The sequence below is a fragment of the Anser brachyrhynchus genome (genome assembly GCF_964034855.1).
Source record: "Anser brachyrhynchus genome assembly, chromosome: 13".
NCBI classification, from domain to species: Eukaryota; Metazoa; Chordata; class Aves; order Anseriformes; family Anatidae; genus Anser; species Anser brachyrhynchus.
The window spans coordinates 2,033,334-2,051,490 of NC_137708.1; the positions used below are offsets into that span (position 1 = coordinate 2,033,334).

At 53.5% G+C, this 18,157-nt stretch overlaps 1 protein-coding gene and 1 long non-coding RNA gene across 2 annotated transcripts; one reads left to right on the plus strand and one right to left on the minus strand.

The window, feature by feature from the left end:
* Nucleotides 1-70: 70 nt before the first annotated feature.
* Nucleotides 71-4,016, minus strand: LOC308176951. Its single transcript, XR_013938746.1, has 2 exons — nucleotides 1,378-4,016; nucleotides 71-593 (listed from the first exon to the last, which is right to left on the minus strand). It is a non-coding gene; the product is annotated as an uncharacterized lncRNA (long non-coding RNA).
* Nucleotides 4,017-4,739: 723 nt separating this feature from the next.
* Nucleotides 4,740-17,488, plus strand: GPR174 (G protein-coupled receptor 174). Its single transcript, XM_080553440.1, has 2 exons — nucleotides 4,740-4,899; nucleotides 9,717-17,488. Exon 2 carries the CDS (start codon nucleotides 10,314-10,316, stop codon nucleotides 11,298-11,300), a length of 987 nt encoding a protein of 328 aa, XP_080409566.1. The 5' UTR covers nucleotides 4,740-4,899; nucleotides 9,717-10,313; the 3' UTR covers nucleotides 11,301-17,488.
* Nucleotides 17,489-18,157: the final 669 nt, after the last annotated feature.

Below are 18,157 nucleotides of genomic sequence, written 5' to 3' on the forward strand. Positions count from 1 at the left end.
GCACTAAGGCGTTGGTGACTGCAGTGCCAAAAACCCTCAGAGGATTACATAAGTAAACGTAGGCAGAGGATTTTTTTAATAGAGAACAGATTTATTGATAATTGGGTGCACATGTCCAGCCCATGTGGCGTTCCTGGCGAGGTGCACACAGGCGGTGCAGTTGGCTGCTCGCCGGTCGAAGGCAGACGAGGGGAGACCCACGCAACCTGGGGAAATGCTTTTTGGGGCTTTCCGTGCTCCAGCTCACACCGTCCCCTGCTGGCCTGAGTCTCCTCCTCTCACAAAAGAAGAGAATAATTAAGGGATGCGGTTTCCTTCCTTGATTGAGGGTTGGGAAAAAAAGCTTTTTAGGGCTGCAAAGAGCTGCTTCAGAGGGGCACGCTGGAGAGCCAGGGGTGGACGTCCAGGTCGACCTCGGTGACCTCTCAGGGCATTTACAACATCCCGCTGAGCGAAGGCAAAGCCCCTACGGCAGCTCTGACCTTCCTGGCAGCGCCATGGAGCTGCCCCAGCAGCTCCCGTTACTGCCGGGGCTTCACCAGTCTGTTTGCAGATTGCGCAGCTTTGTGGCAGCTTCTGCAACACAGCCCTTCCTCCGAGAGGAAAACAGGAAAAAGAAAGCAAAATAAAAACTCACAGCAAGCTGTCACGTGCAGATAACGGCAACCATTCCTGCGAGCAGCCCTGCCTGCACCGCAGCTGGCAGTGGAAATAGAGCAGAACCCCCCTTTTGGGGGTTACCCGCACAGGATAGCAATGATTTTGTTGTTGAATAACAGCTTTAATAACTCCCTGACCAAAGCTATGCCAGGAGAAGACTTGGTTCTCATCCCCAATTTGAACTAAGTGAAAGTTTTCTTGTTGCTCTTGCTGGTTCTGCTTCGGCAGATAAGGCTGTGCTGGGTTTTACCCAAACCCGGCCCAAACCCAAGGAAATTCCCTTCTTGTGCAGGCTGCTGCCGCCTGCCTGCCGGAGCCCGGGTGGCTGCCAGCCCGCCCTGTCCCACGGCCGGCAGCTCTGCGACATCCCCAGCAAGATTTAGGACCAGAATGAGCTAACTGCTGAAATGGGAAGGCGCAGTGCTGGAGAGAAGGGGAAGGAAGGGGCAAGGGCTCAGGCTGATAGCAGCAGGCTCACCTCCGCAGGTGAAATCCGCCTGCCCTAGCCTGCAGGCTGTCTGGGACAATTTTGGCTTCGGTGATTCCTGGCCAGCAAGGCGCACGGGCAGGCATGAGAAGGATGCAGCAAACCCGGCTGCTCAGCCAGGGACCCCCGGCTCTGCCTGCAGCTGCGGCAGCGCAGTGTCCTGAAATCTCACATGCAATTAGTCGTTCCATTCGCACGCAATTAATTAAACACACAAAATTCCCCAGTACCTAAATAAAGGCTCTCCGAGGCGATGCCCCTCGCGCACAATGCTTGCTGGGGCACCGCAGGAAGGGAAGGAAGGCTGCTCCGCTCTGCTAAAAATACCTTGTCCTGCCTCCGGCACCGCGTGCCTCCCAACTTCACCTCTGCAAAAGCACCCCGCTGGTGGCAGAGCCTGCGCTGCACACCCGGGAAGGATTGATCCCCAGGCACGGTGAGTGCTGGCACCCTGCTCCCTGCCGCCGCTCCCGGCCACTTGGTGATCCTCCCGTCCTTGCCCTGCAGCGAGGGGAAAGTGCCGCGGCTGGCGCAGGAACAGACACAGCCAGGCTTGAGCGCCGAGGGTAACCCAGATGCACGGAAAGCAAACGCTGTTGCCAGGGAGTGGCTTCCCAGACGGCGGTGATTTCATCCCACCCAAGGCCAATTTTTTGATTCACGGCTCAGCCAGCAGCTGAAGATCGGGTCACTGATGGTTATCGGGGTGGCACGGTTTTAGAAATGTGGGGCTGTTTGTCAGCTCCGGGGCCGAAGCGATGCGGCGCAAACTACAAATGCCTGCTCACGGCAGAAGGGAAAGGGCCTGGAAAATGCCTGGGTGCCCACCCAGCCTGGGCTGTGCCAGTGCTGGCAAGCCCGGGGCTGCCGCGGGTCAGCTCTGCTGCGGCGCGGTCACAGCCCCATCCTGCCAGCAAGGTGTTTCCAGCACGAGCTGCCACACTGAGGTCCCGCTCCTCCCGACAGGGGATTTTTATTTCTTATTTTTTTTTAAAGACAGAATTTCCCTGATGTGGGCAGACAGGGAGGCTGGGGAGGAAAGTCACTCGCAGCCAGAACTTCTGAGCCACTGGATGGTAAAAGCGGCACCACCGGCTCCACGGGGGTGCCCTTCCCTGGCCTCTTCCTTGGGTGTTCAGGGCCAGCACTGGGGCAGACGGGCAGGCAGCCACCCTAATTTCCAGCCTTGCATTCGGCTGCCGGTAAAGGTGAGGCTGCGCCGGCTGCAGCGTGACATGAAATGGGAAGGACGACCGCAGCGCGGCGCAGCGTGAGCGCCAGCTGTGCGCCGAGCGGGGCGCTGGCAAAACAGGATATGGTTATGCTCCGAGAGGTGTTTTTGAAACAAGCTGCCTGTCTGTACAGTAAGCACTCTTGCCACCCCAAAGGCGGGCCATGCTTTCTTATAAACGGGCCGGCTTCCGCAGAAATGAGAGTGCAAACTTGAGCACCCGCTGCACATCTGAGCAGGAAAAGGAAAGGTAACGTTTTCGGAACCCGGCCGCTGTTCAGGAATCGAGAGGTTTTTGGTGCTGCCTTTGTTCCTGGCGCTTTGTTGTCTCTTGCAGCAGCAGCAAACCCCGCAGCACGAGGCGGCAGAGGCGTGACGTGACCCCGGGCAGGCTCTGCAGGGGGTGCAGCTCAGCTGAGATGCAGCACACGGCTGCAGGCTGGCTCCCGCTTTGCCCAGCTAGCCCCATTTTCAGGCAGTTATTCGGCAAGCTCTATGATTCAGAAGCCTGGGGATCGCCCGGTTTTACATCACATGGTTTTGGGGAGGGAAAAAGGGTTCTCTTGCAACTGCTAAGGTGAAAGCCCTTTGCGAAGAGCACCGTGCGCAGGCAGCTGCCAGGAGGCGCAGCGCGCTCGGGGAAGCTTCCCAGCGCTCGATGCAATTACAGAAACCCTGCAGGAGCAGCGCGAATGAGCCTGCATCTCAGCAGGGTCTCGGGGCAATGCCACAAGGCCACCAGCCCCGCTGAAGCACCAACACCCCGGGTGCTTTTATTCTGAAAGCAGCAGCAGATTGATCCACCCCAGAGCCCAAGAGAACAACTCTGTGGTGAAGCTTGCACGGCGCTGAAAGCAGCGGCTCCCACACAAGATTAATTATCCCACATTAAGCAATCACCAGGCTTCCGAAACAATGGCTGTAAGCTTTATATAGCAGGAGCGTGAGCTGCTCAAACAGGCAAGTGCCTCTGTGCTCTGGTGATGCTCCTCAGCAAGGAGCTGTGCCACTGCAGGGACCGGAGCATTGTCCCTGTGACCTTGTGTCCCCGTGACCTTGTGTCCCTGCACCTCTGTGTCCCTGAGGCTGCTCTCAGCGCAGCACTTGCAGAGCAGAGCAATGACCCTGGAGAACCTCCTTCTTTTGGGGAAGCCCAAATGGGGCTGTGATAAGCTTCAGAAGGAGTTTTTGAAGCATCCCCCGATGCAGGTGGTGCAGGGTCTCCTGCCCCAGCAACCCCTCTCCTTCCACCTCCACGGGCAGCACTGTCCTCTCTGGCGATACCATGGGTGACAGGGGCTCAGACCTGGGCTCTGCCACCTTTCTGCTTTGGGAGATGGACATGGAAGAGCTGACAGCCACCCCAATGTTGGCAGATCCCTGCAAAGCAGCAGTTATCTGGGCTCGCAGCCTCCCAGAATGACGTCCCGTGTAGCTAACATGGGAAGGGCTCCTGAGTGCCCTGCACCAGACGCAGAGGCAGAACAGGAGGGCACAGGGGTGGCACAGACTTTACACCCTTGTGTACCAGGCTGTGGTTTCCCAACAGGATCTGGCCCTTGCACTGCTTGCCCCAGGGCAGGAATCCCTTTGCCAACGCTGAGTTCCCATAAGGAGATCTTATTCCCTTTGCACCCTCAGTCACTGGCCCTCTGCCCACTGACCCCAACGTGTGCCCACCCAGGGCCAAGAAAACGTCAATTAGCACACAAGCTCATTTTTCTCATGGCTTTTCAGATCTTCCATTTCTGTATTTGTCATCAGCAGGGGGGAAGAAGAACTAAATACAGAGATGAGCAAGTGTTTCTGCATTAGAAACGTGTGAATCCACAAGTCTTGTCCCTGGCCAGGCGGGTTTGTGCTGGGCACCAGTGAGCGGAGCGGTGCTGGGAACCCACAGGGAAAGCAGCCCTGGCCCGTGCCCATGGCCCCTGTGGTGGGGAATGAAAAAAGAGTGAAATAATTTCCTTTGGCAGAGGAGAGAATGGGGAAAGAGAAAAGAAACTGAGTGATGAAACATCTAGTACAGCTTTCGGTCTCATCAGCTCCATGTCCTCGCAGAAGGGGTGTTCTGCAAGGAGGTGCTGGCCCAGAGCCCCTGCTGGTGCCCAGAGCCCCTGCTGGTGCCCACGGGTGCCTGCACAATGCCACTGGGGCGCTGCTGGGGCCACCAAGCCCTTGGGGTCCCCCCAGCCCTGCTGGGGCCACAGCCCCGCCGCGCTGAGCAGGAACCACCACGCCGCTGCGGCAGTTTCCAAAACACACCAAACCCAGCTGCGCCTCGATATCTCCCTTCACCACAAAAAAAAAAAAAAAAAAGGCAACAAAAAAAGAAAAGAGCAGGTCCAGCTCTGACCTGTTGGCACAACGAGCAGAAATAAACCAGGGCTGGCGGGGAGGGCCCCGCGCCGGCGCAGGCTGCACGCTCGCAGCAGTTGCACTTTTGCTTTGCGTGCCGGGAGGGGTGGAAGCGCGCACCCGCAGCGGGGCTCCAGGGGCGCAGCCAGCCGAGCCTGCCAAGGTAGGAGCACGCTTCTCATCCCCCGTTGTCTTCGATTCAAGGTTTAGATCGCGCTTTCTTTAGTTATTATCGCCATGTGGGTTTTGTGCTTCTTGCATTAAGAGAGGGCTGGGGGTGCCCAGCGGAGAGGCGGGTGGGGCGCCAAATTACCCACCACGGGTCCTCAGAATTAAGCGATGAAAAGCAAGGAGACTGGGCTGGGCAGGTGAGCTGGTGCTCAGGAAGTGACCCTGGGCAGGGCAAGGAGCCGCTCGCCATCTCCATGTTTCAGAAGTTCCTGCAAGTGCTGGCCACAGGCCCCGAGCACGGCAGCGAGAGGGGCATGGCTCCAGCCCAGCCGCCGGGTCCCCAGCCCCATTCCCCAGCACTGCCCCAGGAGCACCCTGAGGTCCTGTGCCCGGTTTGGGCGATTCCCAGCCTGGGCAGAGCTGGTGGCTGCCAGGAGGGGACGGGAGCAGGGACACAGCTCGAGGGGGGCTTTTGGGGACCGTATAGCGCGGGCTCCACCAGCACGTGCCTACAAGCGGTGTATTTACTCCTTGCTTCAGGTCCCACTTCAGCATGTCTGAGTGTTACTAAATGGGCTGCTCTTTGCATCATGCAGCATGCAGCATGCTGACTTTCCACCAGCAATTTTTGCCACCCAATGGCAAAAACTCGTGGAAAAGGAAAAAGGGTTTCTGTCCCTGCTGGTGCCCGGCGAACCTGGTGCGTGGTGCTGGGATAGAGCCGGCACCGCGGGAGCGCTGGCTCCGCTTGCTCCAGCTCCATGCCACGGGCATGTGGCTGTGCCCCGAGCGTGTGCACCAACAGTTTGGGTGGAAAACTTGTGGCTTTGGTGTTCGATGTCGCTTCTTCCTACCAGGGCCATCGGCGGGTGCCAGGGAAGGGGCACAAGGGTGTGGGCACCAGGCTGACAGCCTGTTCTGCTGCTTGGGGTACATTTTCCATTTTTAGCTGGGATAAATACCAACAAAAGAGGAGAAGAGCTTGGGCAGATGGTTAAAAGATAAAAGCGGTATATGTCACCAGGAATTAAACCAGAGTGTTTATGTTTTCTTGCACATTTGTGGGATTTACCCAACTGAAATCCCCCTGCCGGCCGGGCTGACTGTCCCACGGCAGACCCACGGCTCCAGCCAGCACTCTGGGGCAGATGAAATGCCCAATCCCTCCCAAAAGGAGTCCCAGGAGTGCGTGGTGGGGATTTATGGTACTCAGGGGTGTTTCGGCACCTTGCTGGCTTACCTGACAGCCAAAACCTCTCCATCCCCCCACACCCAGCCAGCATGGACACAGGCTGGGAACGCGGGGAGCGCAGGCAAGGCTGGAAGCACCGATATCCTGAGCAGGAGCAAACAAGATGTGAAGGATGAACAACAGAAAGAAACCTCTTCATCCTGCTGTGCCAATGCCCCACAGCCCCAACCTGTAACATCTTGGCTGTTTCCCTGCTTTTTCCCCGTAATGAGCATTCAGCACTTTAGTGACTCACGTTTGGAGTAACCACAGACGATGATGAACAGGCACCTGCTCGGGTTCTCTGCAGCTGAATCAAAACAAGCTGGCTGTGTTGGTATCGCCTCGCAAACACGGCGTTGGCAAATTTATTCTGGCAACCCACCGTGCGGCTGGTGCTCAATGCAGGACGGGTGCTGCACGAGCAGATGGATGCTCCGGAGACCACCGGTACCCAGAGCTGGGACACAGCACACAGCTCCTGATGTAACCCTGGAGGTGTCTGCTCTGTGCCAGGGCAACCAGGAACGCAGAAAGGCAGGGTCTGTGCTGCTTCGGGCCAAGCACGGTGAAGTTTCAGAAGAGGCAAAGTAAACGAGACCATGAGGATGGCCAACAAAAACGCACTGTGGCTTCCGCGGGCAGATGCTACCAAAGAAGTAAAGAGAGAAATTTCCACAGTTAACACAGCAGGAGGTAAAACTGCCCCTGGGGAAGGAGGTAGAAACCCAAATGTCTACCAGAAAGCTGCTTCAGGAGAGAGAAGACTTTTTTTTTTTTAAACCCAGAACGGGTTTATATTTGCATAACTTATATTTTGATTTATTACTTATGACGATGATGATTATTACTATTATTACTGTTATTACTGGTGGTTACCACTGCCACAACAGGACAGCAACAATTCCAGGGCCGTACAAAGCCCGGGCACCAGGTGGTGATGCTGTGCCCCCTTGCTGGCACCCATGGGAGGGATGCGCACACCCCAACACCTCCACCCACATGGCTTCATCAGGACCCTGAGCTGCCAGCTGAAATCCCCGCTGTGCTGGGCTTTAGGAGCTGTGCTGGGCTTTAGGAGCTGTGCTGGGCTTTAGGAGCTGTGCTGGGCTTTAGGAGCTGCGCTGCCTTTGCTTGTTGGGGTGAAGGCTGCAGGGCTTGCTGGTGGAGCTTGCAGACTCGTGTGCCCGGCTCTGTCACGTCCTGGCCCGTAAACGGCTGGCTGCAAACCTCACCTGGTGTTCGTGGCTCGTTAAGTACAAACGAACCGTCTTCATCAAGCACCCTAAAGCGACCGGCTGTGGGGTCTCCTTGGCAAAATGAAGAGGGGAAAAAAGGTCAGGAGGAAGAAGGAAGTCGTGCCTGGGGAGAGCCTCACCCCCCCCAACAGGCGCCCTGAGCCGACGAGAGACGAGTGCAGATGACGTGAAGCAAAATTTCCTCTTTCTGAAGCTTTTTTTAGCCTCCTGCTGGTTTTTACGCAGCGCTTTTGGCTGAACCACTGCGCTGTGCAATGTGACTGCCCGGGATTTCCAAAGAGCACTTTCTCACCACCACGGGGCGGGTGATGCTGCCCCCCTGCACTGGGGCTCTCGGGGCCCCCGGGGCCGCAGCAGCATCTCTGCCCAGGCAGGGGTAGCAGGAAAGTCCCTGGGCAGTGGGGAGGGCGAAACACGGGCAGCTACAGAGGCAGCTTGTGTACCCAGCGACGGTTTGTCCTGGAGGGGTCTTTACCCACGCTGCACGATGCTGAACCTTCCCTGGGAAGCTCACGGGAGTGCACCAGGCGCTGCCAAAACCCTGTCCTATCCTCACGCCCCTCGGTTACTGGTGCCAGTAAAGCAAATGGAAACCGAAGCCCTCAGCCCCAGTTCCCCACCCATGACTGATAAACCAACGAGTAGGTAAGCACCAGTTAGTTTTCCTACATGACTGAGAGATTACTCACATTTCTAGAATTAATCGTGCAGGTTTTTGCCCTGGAGGTCAGCCTCAGAATTAATAGCAGGACTGGAAAGTCTTCGCAGAGGAGGCTAGCTGACCCCACGGCTCGTTAATGGGAGCCTCTGGAGTTGAATGAGATTATTTCTTGAGCCCTTTTGCTCTACTGGCTGAGTTGGATGTGGGCTCCCTGGAAAGAGGAAAACATCTCAGTGTGTTTGGACTCATCACTCAATGGTATGGCAAGAGAAATAAAATAAATGGGCACATAAAAGCTGCCCTGAGAACAGTTTCCTTTGGCAGATTTTGTAGTTTCACAGAAAGCTACTCCAAAGTTGCGGTGCAATCACACCGACAAGTGCTGAACATCAGCCTCACTAAAAAAGTTCGTATTTTAGCACCTGTGCCTCAAAGCACAGGAACAAGCATCACGGATTGCAGCAGGATGAAATTTTTAATCTATAAATGTGCCTTGTGCACATCACGTGGTAGCACACCTTCCTCACTTGGACCTGTAGGTTTGGTTCTTCATGCTGAAGCAAAAGGTGACCTGGAGAAAGGCCGATCAAAGATCTGAATTCCCTCTATATTTATTAGATCTGGTTTTTGGTTGGTTGGTTGTTTTTTTTTGTTTGTTTGTTTTGTTTTTTTTTGGTCTGACATATTCAGATATTATCAGCTGCCCTCTATGCGATTTTTAAACAAAGTCATCCTACAGTCAGCTTAGTTTACGGGGAAATGACACCTGGTATTTCCGATGGCCGCAGCAGGCCTGCTCACAAGGTGGCTAGTGGAAAGGCTCAGAAAACACCGTTGGGAGAAAGTGTGTGTTGTTCTGTGGCAAAAAGCATTTAATAAACAGGCCACTTGTCCCTGCTTACAGTACGAATGTCTTATTTTCAAAAGAAAAATGAAAAAGTTGCCGCCCCCCCCCCCCCCAAAAAAAAAGAATGCGTGCTGCTTTGCGGCAGCACCTGTGCTGGTGCACCTTACGAGTGGCGGAGGCTGAGCCTTTTCTCTGCCTTTCCAAGAGAAAGCCCTGGCAGGGAGCTGACAGCCGCCGTCCGCGCCGCCCACGCCGCCCTTTTGCCTGCAAATGCTGACGGTTTGGTGAAAGCCGCCGTCCCGGGGCTCCCACGCCGCCAAGGTGCAGCACCGGCGTCTGTGCTGATGGAAGATTTACATGAAAATGCACAGGGCCATTTACACGAGCAGCACATTTCTTCCCGTCATCTTCTCAGTTCTTCGTAGCCGTGGTGAGTGTGGGAAGTTTCTGAAGGACTTTCCCGGAGTCCACGGGAGTGTCGAACCCACGGGGAGGACGGTCCTTGGGCTGTGGGCTGCAGAAAGCAGGCACGAGCTGAATCTGCCCCATGATGGAGCTGCTGCAGGGTGGGCTGTGTGCAGCAGCAATTAAACCCATTTTCTATCTGTTCCTCAGTGGTTTGGCACCGGCTTCCCTTGGGTGAGAGGTGGAGCGGGGTAGAGGGGCGAAGAGCTGACCACCGCAGTGCTGCTAGCGAGGGGTTGCTGTTAAAGAGGGATGTTCCCCCCTCTCCTGCAGTCCTCCTGCAGGCTTTGCTGCGTGCGACCCGTGGCTCCGTGCAGCGCTGTAACTGCACCTCTCTGTCTTTCAGCTGCGGGGCCGCGCCTGCCGTCAGACTCCTGCGCTGAGGGAAGGGGCTGAAATGCCACCCAAAAGGTGACCGAGGGTGCAGACCTGGCGCTGGACTGTCGACTGCTTCAACACGTAAAGATGGATTTCTCCACGGGGATCTCAGCTCTGCCAGCACTGCAAGCAGCTGCATTAAGGTCGGGTAACTTCTGAAAAAGCAGGAAGGACACGTACTATACGAGCAGGACTTGAATGAATCCAGAGCAGAGCTCCTCACCAGATGGGACAGGATCGCCCAGCTGAAGCCTCATGCACAAACACCAGGGCTGAAGGAGGTTTACACCTGTTTATTTAAGCACCAACAACCTCAGGACAACCTGGCTGCAGAGTGCTTGTGAGGACCATGTTATTGTGCTGGAGTGCTGACCGCACATGCCTACGTTGGCACAGCAGAAGACTTCATGAAGAGCAAAGGTGACCAGTGCCCGAAAGGCAGGAAGGCAACAGCTTGGGACAGAGGTGCTTCTGAGCTCGCAGCTCTTCTGCTTGCCATCTACGCACAGCCCGTGGGGGCTCTGGGGGAAGGAACCAGAGCTGAGCACGAATCTAGAGCCCAGCCATGGAGAACAGCTCAACCTGCTCCAACAGCACCAACCTCAAGCCCTACTATGCAGCTACGTACACTTTCATCCTTGTCCCTGGACTAATAGGAAACGTATTGGCTTTGTGGGTCTTTTACGGGTACATGAAAGAGACTAAACGGGCCGTAATATTTATGATCAATTTAGCCATCGCTGACTTATCGCAGGTTTTATCCTTGCCTCTGAGGATTTTCTACTACTTGACTGGGACGTGGGAGTTTGGATCAGGCCTCTGCATGCTTTGTTTCTACCTGAAGTATGTCAATATGTACGCCAGCATCTACTTCTTGGTTTGCATCAGCGTGAGGCGGCTTTTGTTTCTTATGTACCCATTCAGATTCAGCGACTGCAAACGCATTTGTGATGTGTACATCAGCATTGCTGGGTGGATCGTGGTCTGCATTGGCTGTTTGCCTTTCCCTCTGCTGAGAAGCGAAGAAGCGAATGTTGCAAACAAGTGCTTTGTGGACCTCCCCGTACGGGAAGTTGACCTTCCCACCGCCGTTGCAATGATGACGCTAGGTGAATTGGTGGGGTTCATAACACCCCTTTTTATCATCGTATATTGCTCGTGGAAGACTATCTTATCATTAAAAGAAAAAAATGTCGCTTCGCCTGATCTTGGAGAGAAAAAAAAGGCTTTGAAGATGATTCTCACCTGCGCGCTGGTATTTCTGATTTGCTTTGCGCCTTATCACATCAGCTTTCCACTGGATTTCTTTGTCAAAACCAAAAAGATTAAAAACTGCCGCGTCCAGGAGGTGATCTCCCTGTTTCACGCCGTAGCCTTGTGCCTTGCCAGCCTCAACTCCTGCGTGGACCCCATCCTCTACTACTTCACTACGGACGAGTTCCGGAGGCGGCTGTCCCGGCAGGAGCTGCAGGAGAGCGTGCAGCTGCACAGCCACAGCTGCGGCAAGAAGCACTCCCAGGCCACGCTGCAGGAGGAGGCCACGGACTGCTAGCGCTGGCTGCCCCGGGCACGGCCCCGGACCGCAGGTGCTCATGCAGGTCTGGCCTCTGGCCGATCTGCTCCCCCAGGACACGTGCTCCAGGTGACCCTGCTCGAGCAGGACTCGGTGATCTCTGGAGGTCCCTTCCAACCTCCACCAGTCTGTGATTCTGTGACACCAAGAGCGGCTCCTCAGGCATGCTTCTGCTGGCCCCAGGGAGGATTTGAGCTAAAAATACAACAAAAAAAGCCTGACCAGCCCCCCCCGATGATTTAATACTTTGGTTGCAAATGTTCTCTGTGTAAGCACCACCATGTAATTCCCACAGGCCCCGCTCCCGAGCTGGGCCTTGGCAGGATCAGGCCGCGCAGCCCTGCCCCGCTGCCACCCGCACACATCCCGGTCACAAACCCTGGCACCACACAAGAGGCTGCCAAGACATCGGAGTTTCCCTATCCAGCAAGAATTCAGTCCTAAAGTTAGCACGTGGCCCAGTGTTATATTTTTCTGAAGCAACGTTTTGGCACAACAACTTTAATGTCTACATGTGCCTGAGGCCTCAGGTCGCCCCGAAGGCCTGGCTGCGTCAGTAAACACCCAGGACTCGATCCTGGGGGTGCATCAGTTGACGGCTCCCCAAATCACAGTGCCAATCAAGTGCCCAGACACTATTTTTTTCCCTACCATCAGCCATTTTTAACCATCAGGTCATTTCTGGATCAGGGTAAGAAGTAGCAAAATGCCACCAGTGGCCCCTTTTGCTGCCTGTGACAAGCTTTAAACACAGGGCTCTGCTTTGAGGGTATGTAGTCAGGGTAAAGGTCCGGTGAGCCTCTCAGCTCCTTTTTTTTTCTTCTCCAAAAACGGGGTAAACGGTTCCCCTTTCACTGACAAGAGACTGCACCATAACACCTGCTGTGGTGTTATCATCAGTATTACGGTGAACTGCCCCTGCGTCCAGGAGTCGATGATTTTGGGGTTGGGATAACTTCCTGTAGTCGTAAAAAAGCCACCTTAGTGAAGTTCAAGTCATTAGCACCAGCTTCGTTAAGACGGGGCACAGGAAGCCGAGCTTTCTGAAGTTTACTGTGATGGGAACTCACTGTATGCCGAGTCCAAGGAGCTACCTCACAGGTGGCTTTAAAAATCTGAGAGAAATATTCAAATGTGGATGTATTTTTAATAGTAAGATCTTTAAAATCAAACAACAGAAGCTTCGTGCTCCACTGATACTTTATTTGCACCTTCTTGTATAATCTGTTGTTATGTGAACGTTTGAAATGTTACATTTTGAAATGTAAAAATACTGTGATATTAGATTTTATTTAATGCAAATACTGTTTTATAGATTTTATTTATGAAAACATTTTGTAGAAAAATGATGTGAATTCCAGAGACTGTTGGAACACGGAAAGACTTTTTTTTAAAACTTTTAAAATCCCTCTATATAATAAACCACCCCACCCACGCTGCCAGCCTGTGTCTGTACATGCGTTCAGCTGAGTATGCACCACTAATTTGCAGAAACCGAGCAGCACACTGTAATTTGTTCACAACAATAAAAAAAAAACTATTTATTTTCCAGTATCTGCTTGCATTTCCTGTTGCATGTAATAAATCTTTTCTTTATTTTTTTTTTTTTTATTTTTTCTTCCCAATTTTAAATGCAATTCTTGGCTTGCTCTCAAACCTTCAGCTGCCTGCATCACGAGTAAGTTCCCGCTTACAGACCACGTGGGGCAGCTCCTGGAGCACCGCTGCCTCCCAAGCACCTGGAGAAAACACAACCGAGCACACACAACAGCTCCCAGCTGACCGAGGCATGTCAGGCACGCATCAGTTCAGTGCTCGTATTTTAAGATAATGCACAATTTTAAGCTTTTGTGCCATTTTATGAACACCTACATGTTTCAGAACCACCCCAAACGGAGTGTTTTCCTTTAGGTCCATCAGGCTGTGAGTTGAGTGGTGTTTTCTTTGGGATGGGAATGAAGCCCCCAGCACCAGAGGGCGAATCCCCAACCTCTGCTGTGCCAGCCGCATGCGCACTCACCACTGACCTCCTTCCCCCGGCCGCGTGGGAGGCAGCAGGACAGCCCAGCACGACCCCACGGAGCCACTTTTAGCTTCGGAGCGGGGAGAGAAATCACATGAAAGAGTGTCAGAAGTTCAGAAATAATCAGACGAGAAAAAACTCAACGTGCTTCAATTTTCCCACTTAGAAAATACTGTAGGCGCAAGAGCAGCCATTTCCTCCACGGTGTGGTTTATTCATATTACTATTAACGGTCTCTTTTTACAGGAAGTCTGCTGCAATGGTCGCGGTAGCTCGCGTGAGCCGGGTTCAGGTGCTCTGCCTGCCTTGCCCTGCCATCCGTGGCAGCTATGCTCCAGGCAGGGTTTGCTTCAGCTGCCCTCTCCATCACCTCGTAGCACTTGGCCAGCGGTGTTGCAGACACCTGGGGAACAAAGATGATGCCTCACGTAGGTGAGCAGAAGGCATACATCATGCCCAGGGGTGGCTCAGGACTGGCTCGGAGCAGAGGGATGCTCCAGTGTCCTCCCAACACCCTGCTTAGGTGCAGCTCGTGCTAGGCCCAAAGGAAAGGTGCATCCTCTTCTTACTTCTAGCAGTTACATCTCAGGGGAGTTTTTCTTCATCTGGCAATGGAAGAAGAGTCCTCCAAGGACTCACCCCGAGGCTGGAAGGCATGCCTACTGCCCCACACTTTATCTTTTTCTTCAGATTGTTGGATTAAGTTTATTCTCAACTTTGAAGCTTTGGAGCCTTTACCATCACCCTGAAAAAAAATCAAACCCTCCACAAGTGAAGGCAAAGCATTTTCCTGGAAAACTCGGGTATGCTTGGGGACCTTTGAGTGTTGGGAGCAGCACCAAGGCAGGGTTTTTTGGGGAAGCCCAGCATGAGAAGAGCATGGCTGGGTCATGGGTTGGAGCGGAGCTCTTGGCTCTGGCCGTGCTGGTTTGTGAACGTCTCGCCACCCCGTTTCCATCAGCTCCCCCGCAGCCGCGCGCCTCCGAGCCCACGCACCGCCTGCCCCAGCCGTGGCCCGTTTCATCACAGCCCGGTGCCGCCTCGCACAGCTTCCCCTGCTAACAATGACACAAAGGAAGAGACGTGACAGGGCTCCTGCACGTTGAGACTTAAAGCTGCACTTGCGAGCCAGGGCTGCTGCAGAAGCGGGGTTGTGTGCGCCCTCCCCTCTTCCTGCCCTCCTTTTCAGACCTCCACGAGATGACTGAGACGGGTCGGAGGCCACTGGAGCCAGGAGCCCGTTGCTGATTGTGGGCTTGAAGAAAGCGCTGTGAGCTCTCCACATAACTCAAAGATCCCCTTCCGTACAGTTCTTTACCTAAGCACGGTTTTTGCTCCCCAATGTGCTTCCCTCCGTTCATCAGCACTGCATTTATTTGTTATTTTGTCATCTTGTTGTCAGTGCCCAGCGAACGCTCCCCATTTCTCTGTACTCAGCGTTAGGTTTTTCTGATGCAATCAAGCAAGCACCAGCAGCAAGTTCCGACACCTCGCTGTTCGCTTCCTTTTTTGCTTTGCTGTTAGAGGCCAAAAATCAGCATCACCCCCGGCGTCCCCAGAACAGCTCGGCACCCCCACAAAAAGCCCGCACCGCTGGCCGGGCAGCCTGGAACACAGCTCGTGGACATACCCTAAAACCACAGTGACTGAGCCAGATACAAATCAACCCCATCCAACACAAAAACAAGAAAGAAGATAAAATATCATCAGAGGTGGTTTGATGAATACCCTGACAAAGAACAGAGAAGTTGGAGCGGTCACAGCAGTGCCTGGGTTCACGCTGCTAGCTAACACCCAGGGCGGCGGGGCTCTAGATTTTGGGCTGATAAACCAAGCCCTATGCAAATACAAGCCATATGCTATACACCAGGGGCCAAGAGATAGAGTTTCCAGATCCAGCTTTGAAAAATGTTCCTTTACTTAAAGCCATCCAGAATAAAATAGCCCCCAAAACCACATCCTCGCCAGCAGTTTTGGTAGCACCACTTGCTGCTGTGATGATTTGGTTGGGACCAACAGCTACCACCTAATAAAAGCGCTTTACTCACCCTTCTCTATAGTGATTTGCACTAATGAATTAAGTTGCAGGGGTAACACTGCTGATATAAAGCAGAAGGCCCCAAGGATTCTCAAAATTTAAAAAAACGTGCCACAAAGGAGATCGTTTGGGAAGCTAGACGGTCCTAGGAGGAACTTGGGGTGAAAACATGACATTCTAGTTGAAATAAGCAGTCAGAGATGGGGATCGTTGTTTTTCTTACCACATCTTTCCTCCAGTGTTCATTGTTTTCTGCTCTATTAAAGCCTTGCACTGCATTTAACAATCTCCAGCTGTAACAGACTACTTCTGGGCATTGGTACACCTTCCTTTGTAGTTGTCATCCTCCTTCTGCTCAGAGAGCAATCTTCAGGCAACAGAAGGGGGTGCCTAGCCCAGGGCCAGGCATATCCATCTGATATACTCAGGCCCAGATTTAAGTGTAAAGGGGTTTTAGCATCACCTGAATCTCACTGGAAGGAGCAGGTCCTGGTCCCAAGACACAGAGAAGGGATAAAGCTGTCACTGCCCCTCCTTGTAGGTACACGAAGAGGAGTGGTCAAAATTCCTCCTCAGTCCAAGAGGGGATTTTAATTCCTTTTTTCCCTTGCTATGAAAATGCCCTTGGCCATTCTGTATGAGGACGCGTTGCTCCTCACATCAAAGCAGTGGAAAAAAGAAAAGGTGACAGACCAGTAGCTGGTGCTGGGTACAGGGAACAGACCCAAACATGACTTTCAGTGGTTAGTGCTGTCTCCTCAAAGGGGAAGGTGCTTGTTCCTGCTGCACGCTCTATTTTTGTACCTTGCGTCAAACCAACACTGGATACGATCCGTAAACACCACCAGCTGCTGGGAGGGCTGATGTGGGGTTTTTTTGGTGGCAGTTGGCACTCCCCGATAAGGGAACTCCACCCTGCCCCCGGGGGCGTGATGGCTGAGCGGTGGCTACCCAAGGAAGCCAGGCTGGCAACACGCACGGATGTCCCCAGAGCCCGTTCAGGCTGCGGCACCAGGAGGCGTCAAGGAGTTCTCAACCTGGTCACAACTCGTGCTCAGCTCTGGGCAGACACGGAGGTGGCAGCACAAAGTTAAAGTGAGGGGGAGAATGAAGGCTCTTGGAGGTTGGCTACCTCCATGGAAAGCAGGTGGTTGAGCTACAGTGGTCAGGATTACAATTTTTAATGCAGGTCTGATGAATTTTTCTCCCCCTGCCTTTTTTTTCCCCCCCCCAAACCTAGAATTCAGGGAGGGGAAAACATACGAACAAATAGAAAAACAAACGACCAGCAAAGGTAGGATGAACATAACATAATGGGTTCCCATATTGTACTGTGAGAATTAACAAATCTCATAGCTCTTCTGCCTACCCATTTTCCCAGTGAGCTCAGCTGTGATGCAAGAAGGCGATATATCACTGGGTCTCCAGGTAAGGAAAGGTCATGGCTTTTACCAGCTACGACGTGCAGTCACCGGTGGTCTGCTGCAAGCACCGAACGCCCAGCTTCGTCTCCCTGCTTCCCTTCCAGACGTCCTAAAGGAAGAAATCGATCTCAAACTCTCGAGTCCCCTAAGATCTGTTTTGCTGACTAGGTTCTCTAATCTGCTGGAAGCCTGCATAACGGCACTGAATCACAGGGCTGATACGTTGCCCAAACCCCACTATTACATGACATAGCTGATATTTAAAGAAATGGTAACTCCTTGTGGTCAGACAGAGGGCTGTGCAGCTAGAAAGAAAGTTCCCAGGAGACCTATGTAAAACAGAAGCTAAGAATCACATGGCTTTGAGTTTCTAGTTTAATGAGAGGTTTCTTATTTGAGTTAACACCAACCATCAAAGCCTCCGTCGCAGCCTGGTCCCGCTGGCGAGCAGTCCGGAGCAGCACCGTCACAAGCCCAAAGACAGCACCAGTAGCACCGTGCCGTTCTGCCAGCCACCTCACCTTGAGTTTCTCTTGGTTCATCTGCCCAGCAGACCTAGCCCAGAGCTCTCCTGTGGGACATTAAACCCTTGGTGGCACCTAGCTCAAAAGCTCTTCAGCTGCTTCCTGGCTCAGGGGGATCTTCTACAGCAGTCGCTGGCTTGGGACAGGGCCAAGTTCTCTCTATAGGACAGTAAAGGAGGCATTTATCCTCCACCCTGCCATTACGTTGCTATCTTTAAAGCAAGCCACAGGCTACAAAAGGTTCCAGGGGACACACCGGCCATAGAACAAGGATATCCTTAGAAATAACGCTACAAATTCCAGGAAATCTTTTACAAGCAAGGGTCAAACAGTTCCCTTTTACCAGTAAAAGGGATGTGGGGCGGCTGACACGGTCTCGCCGGGGAGCAGAGGACCCCTCTGTGCCTCGGCCCCAGGGCCAGAGGCACCATCTTGAACTTCTGCCTGTCACCGAGGCAGGAGACAACCGCCAGAGCTGCCCTGGATGAGCAAGCAGGGTGGTTTGGTGTGGGGCAAATAGTCCTGCTACTCACCGGGCTACGGGACAGCCCAGTGAGTAGCAGGGAAATAAATGAGCTGAATTTGGCACGTGAGCACTGAACTAAACGCACAAGAAATCCTGTTTGCAAGCCCTGCCGATGACTTCATTGCTGATGGGGTTTGCCCTCAGATTCCCGTTGAACATCCACACACCTCTGAAGCTTACCCTGGATTGTATTTTGCAACGGGAACATACTCCTGTGCTGGCTCAAGGCCACGTCTGAGCCCAGCGCAGGGCCCTGATGTGCACAGTGCCAACCCCCCGGGTGAGCTCGGCAGGGATTTGT

Bases quoted from the DNA above. Each gene is read 5' to 3' on its own strand.
- GPR174 (XM_080553440.1), top strand. From the start codon at position 10,314: ATGGAGAACAGCTCAACCTGCTCCAACAGCACCAACCTCAAGCCCTAC.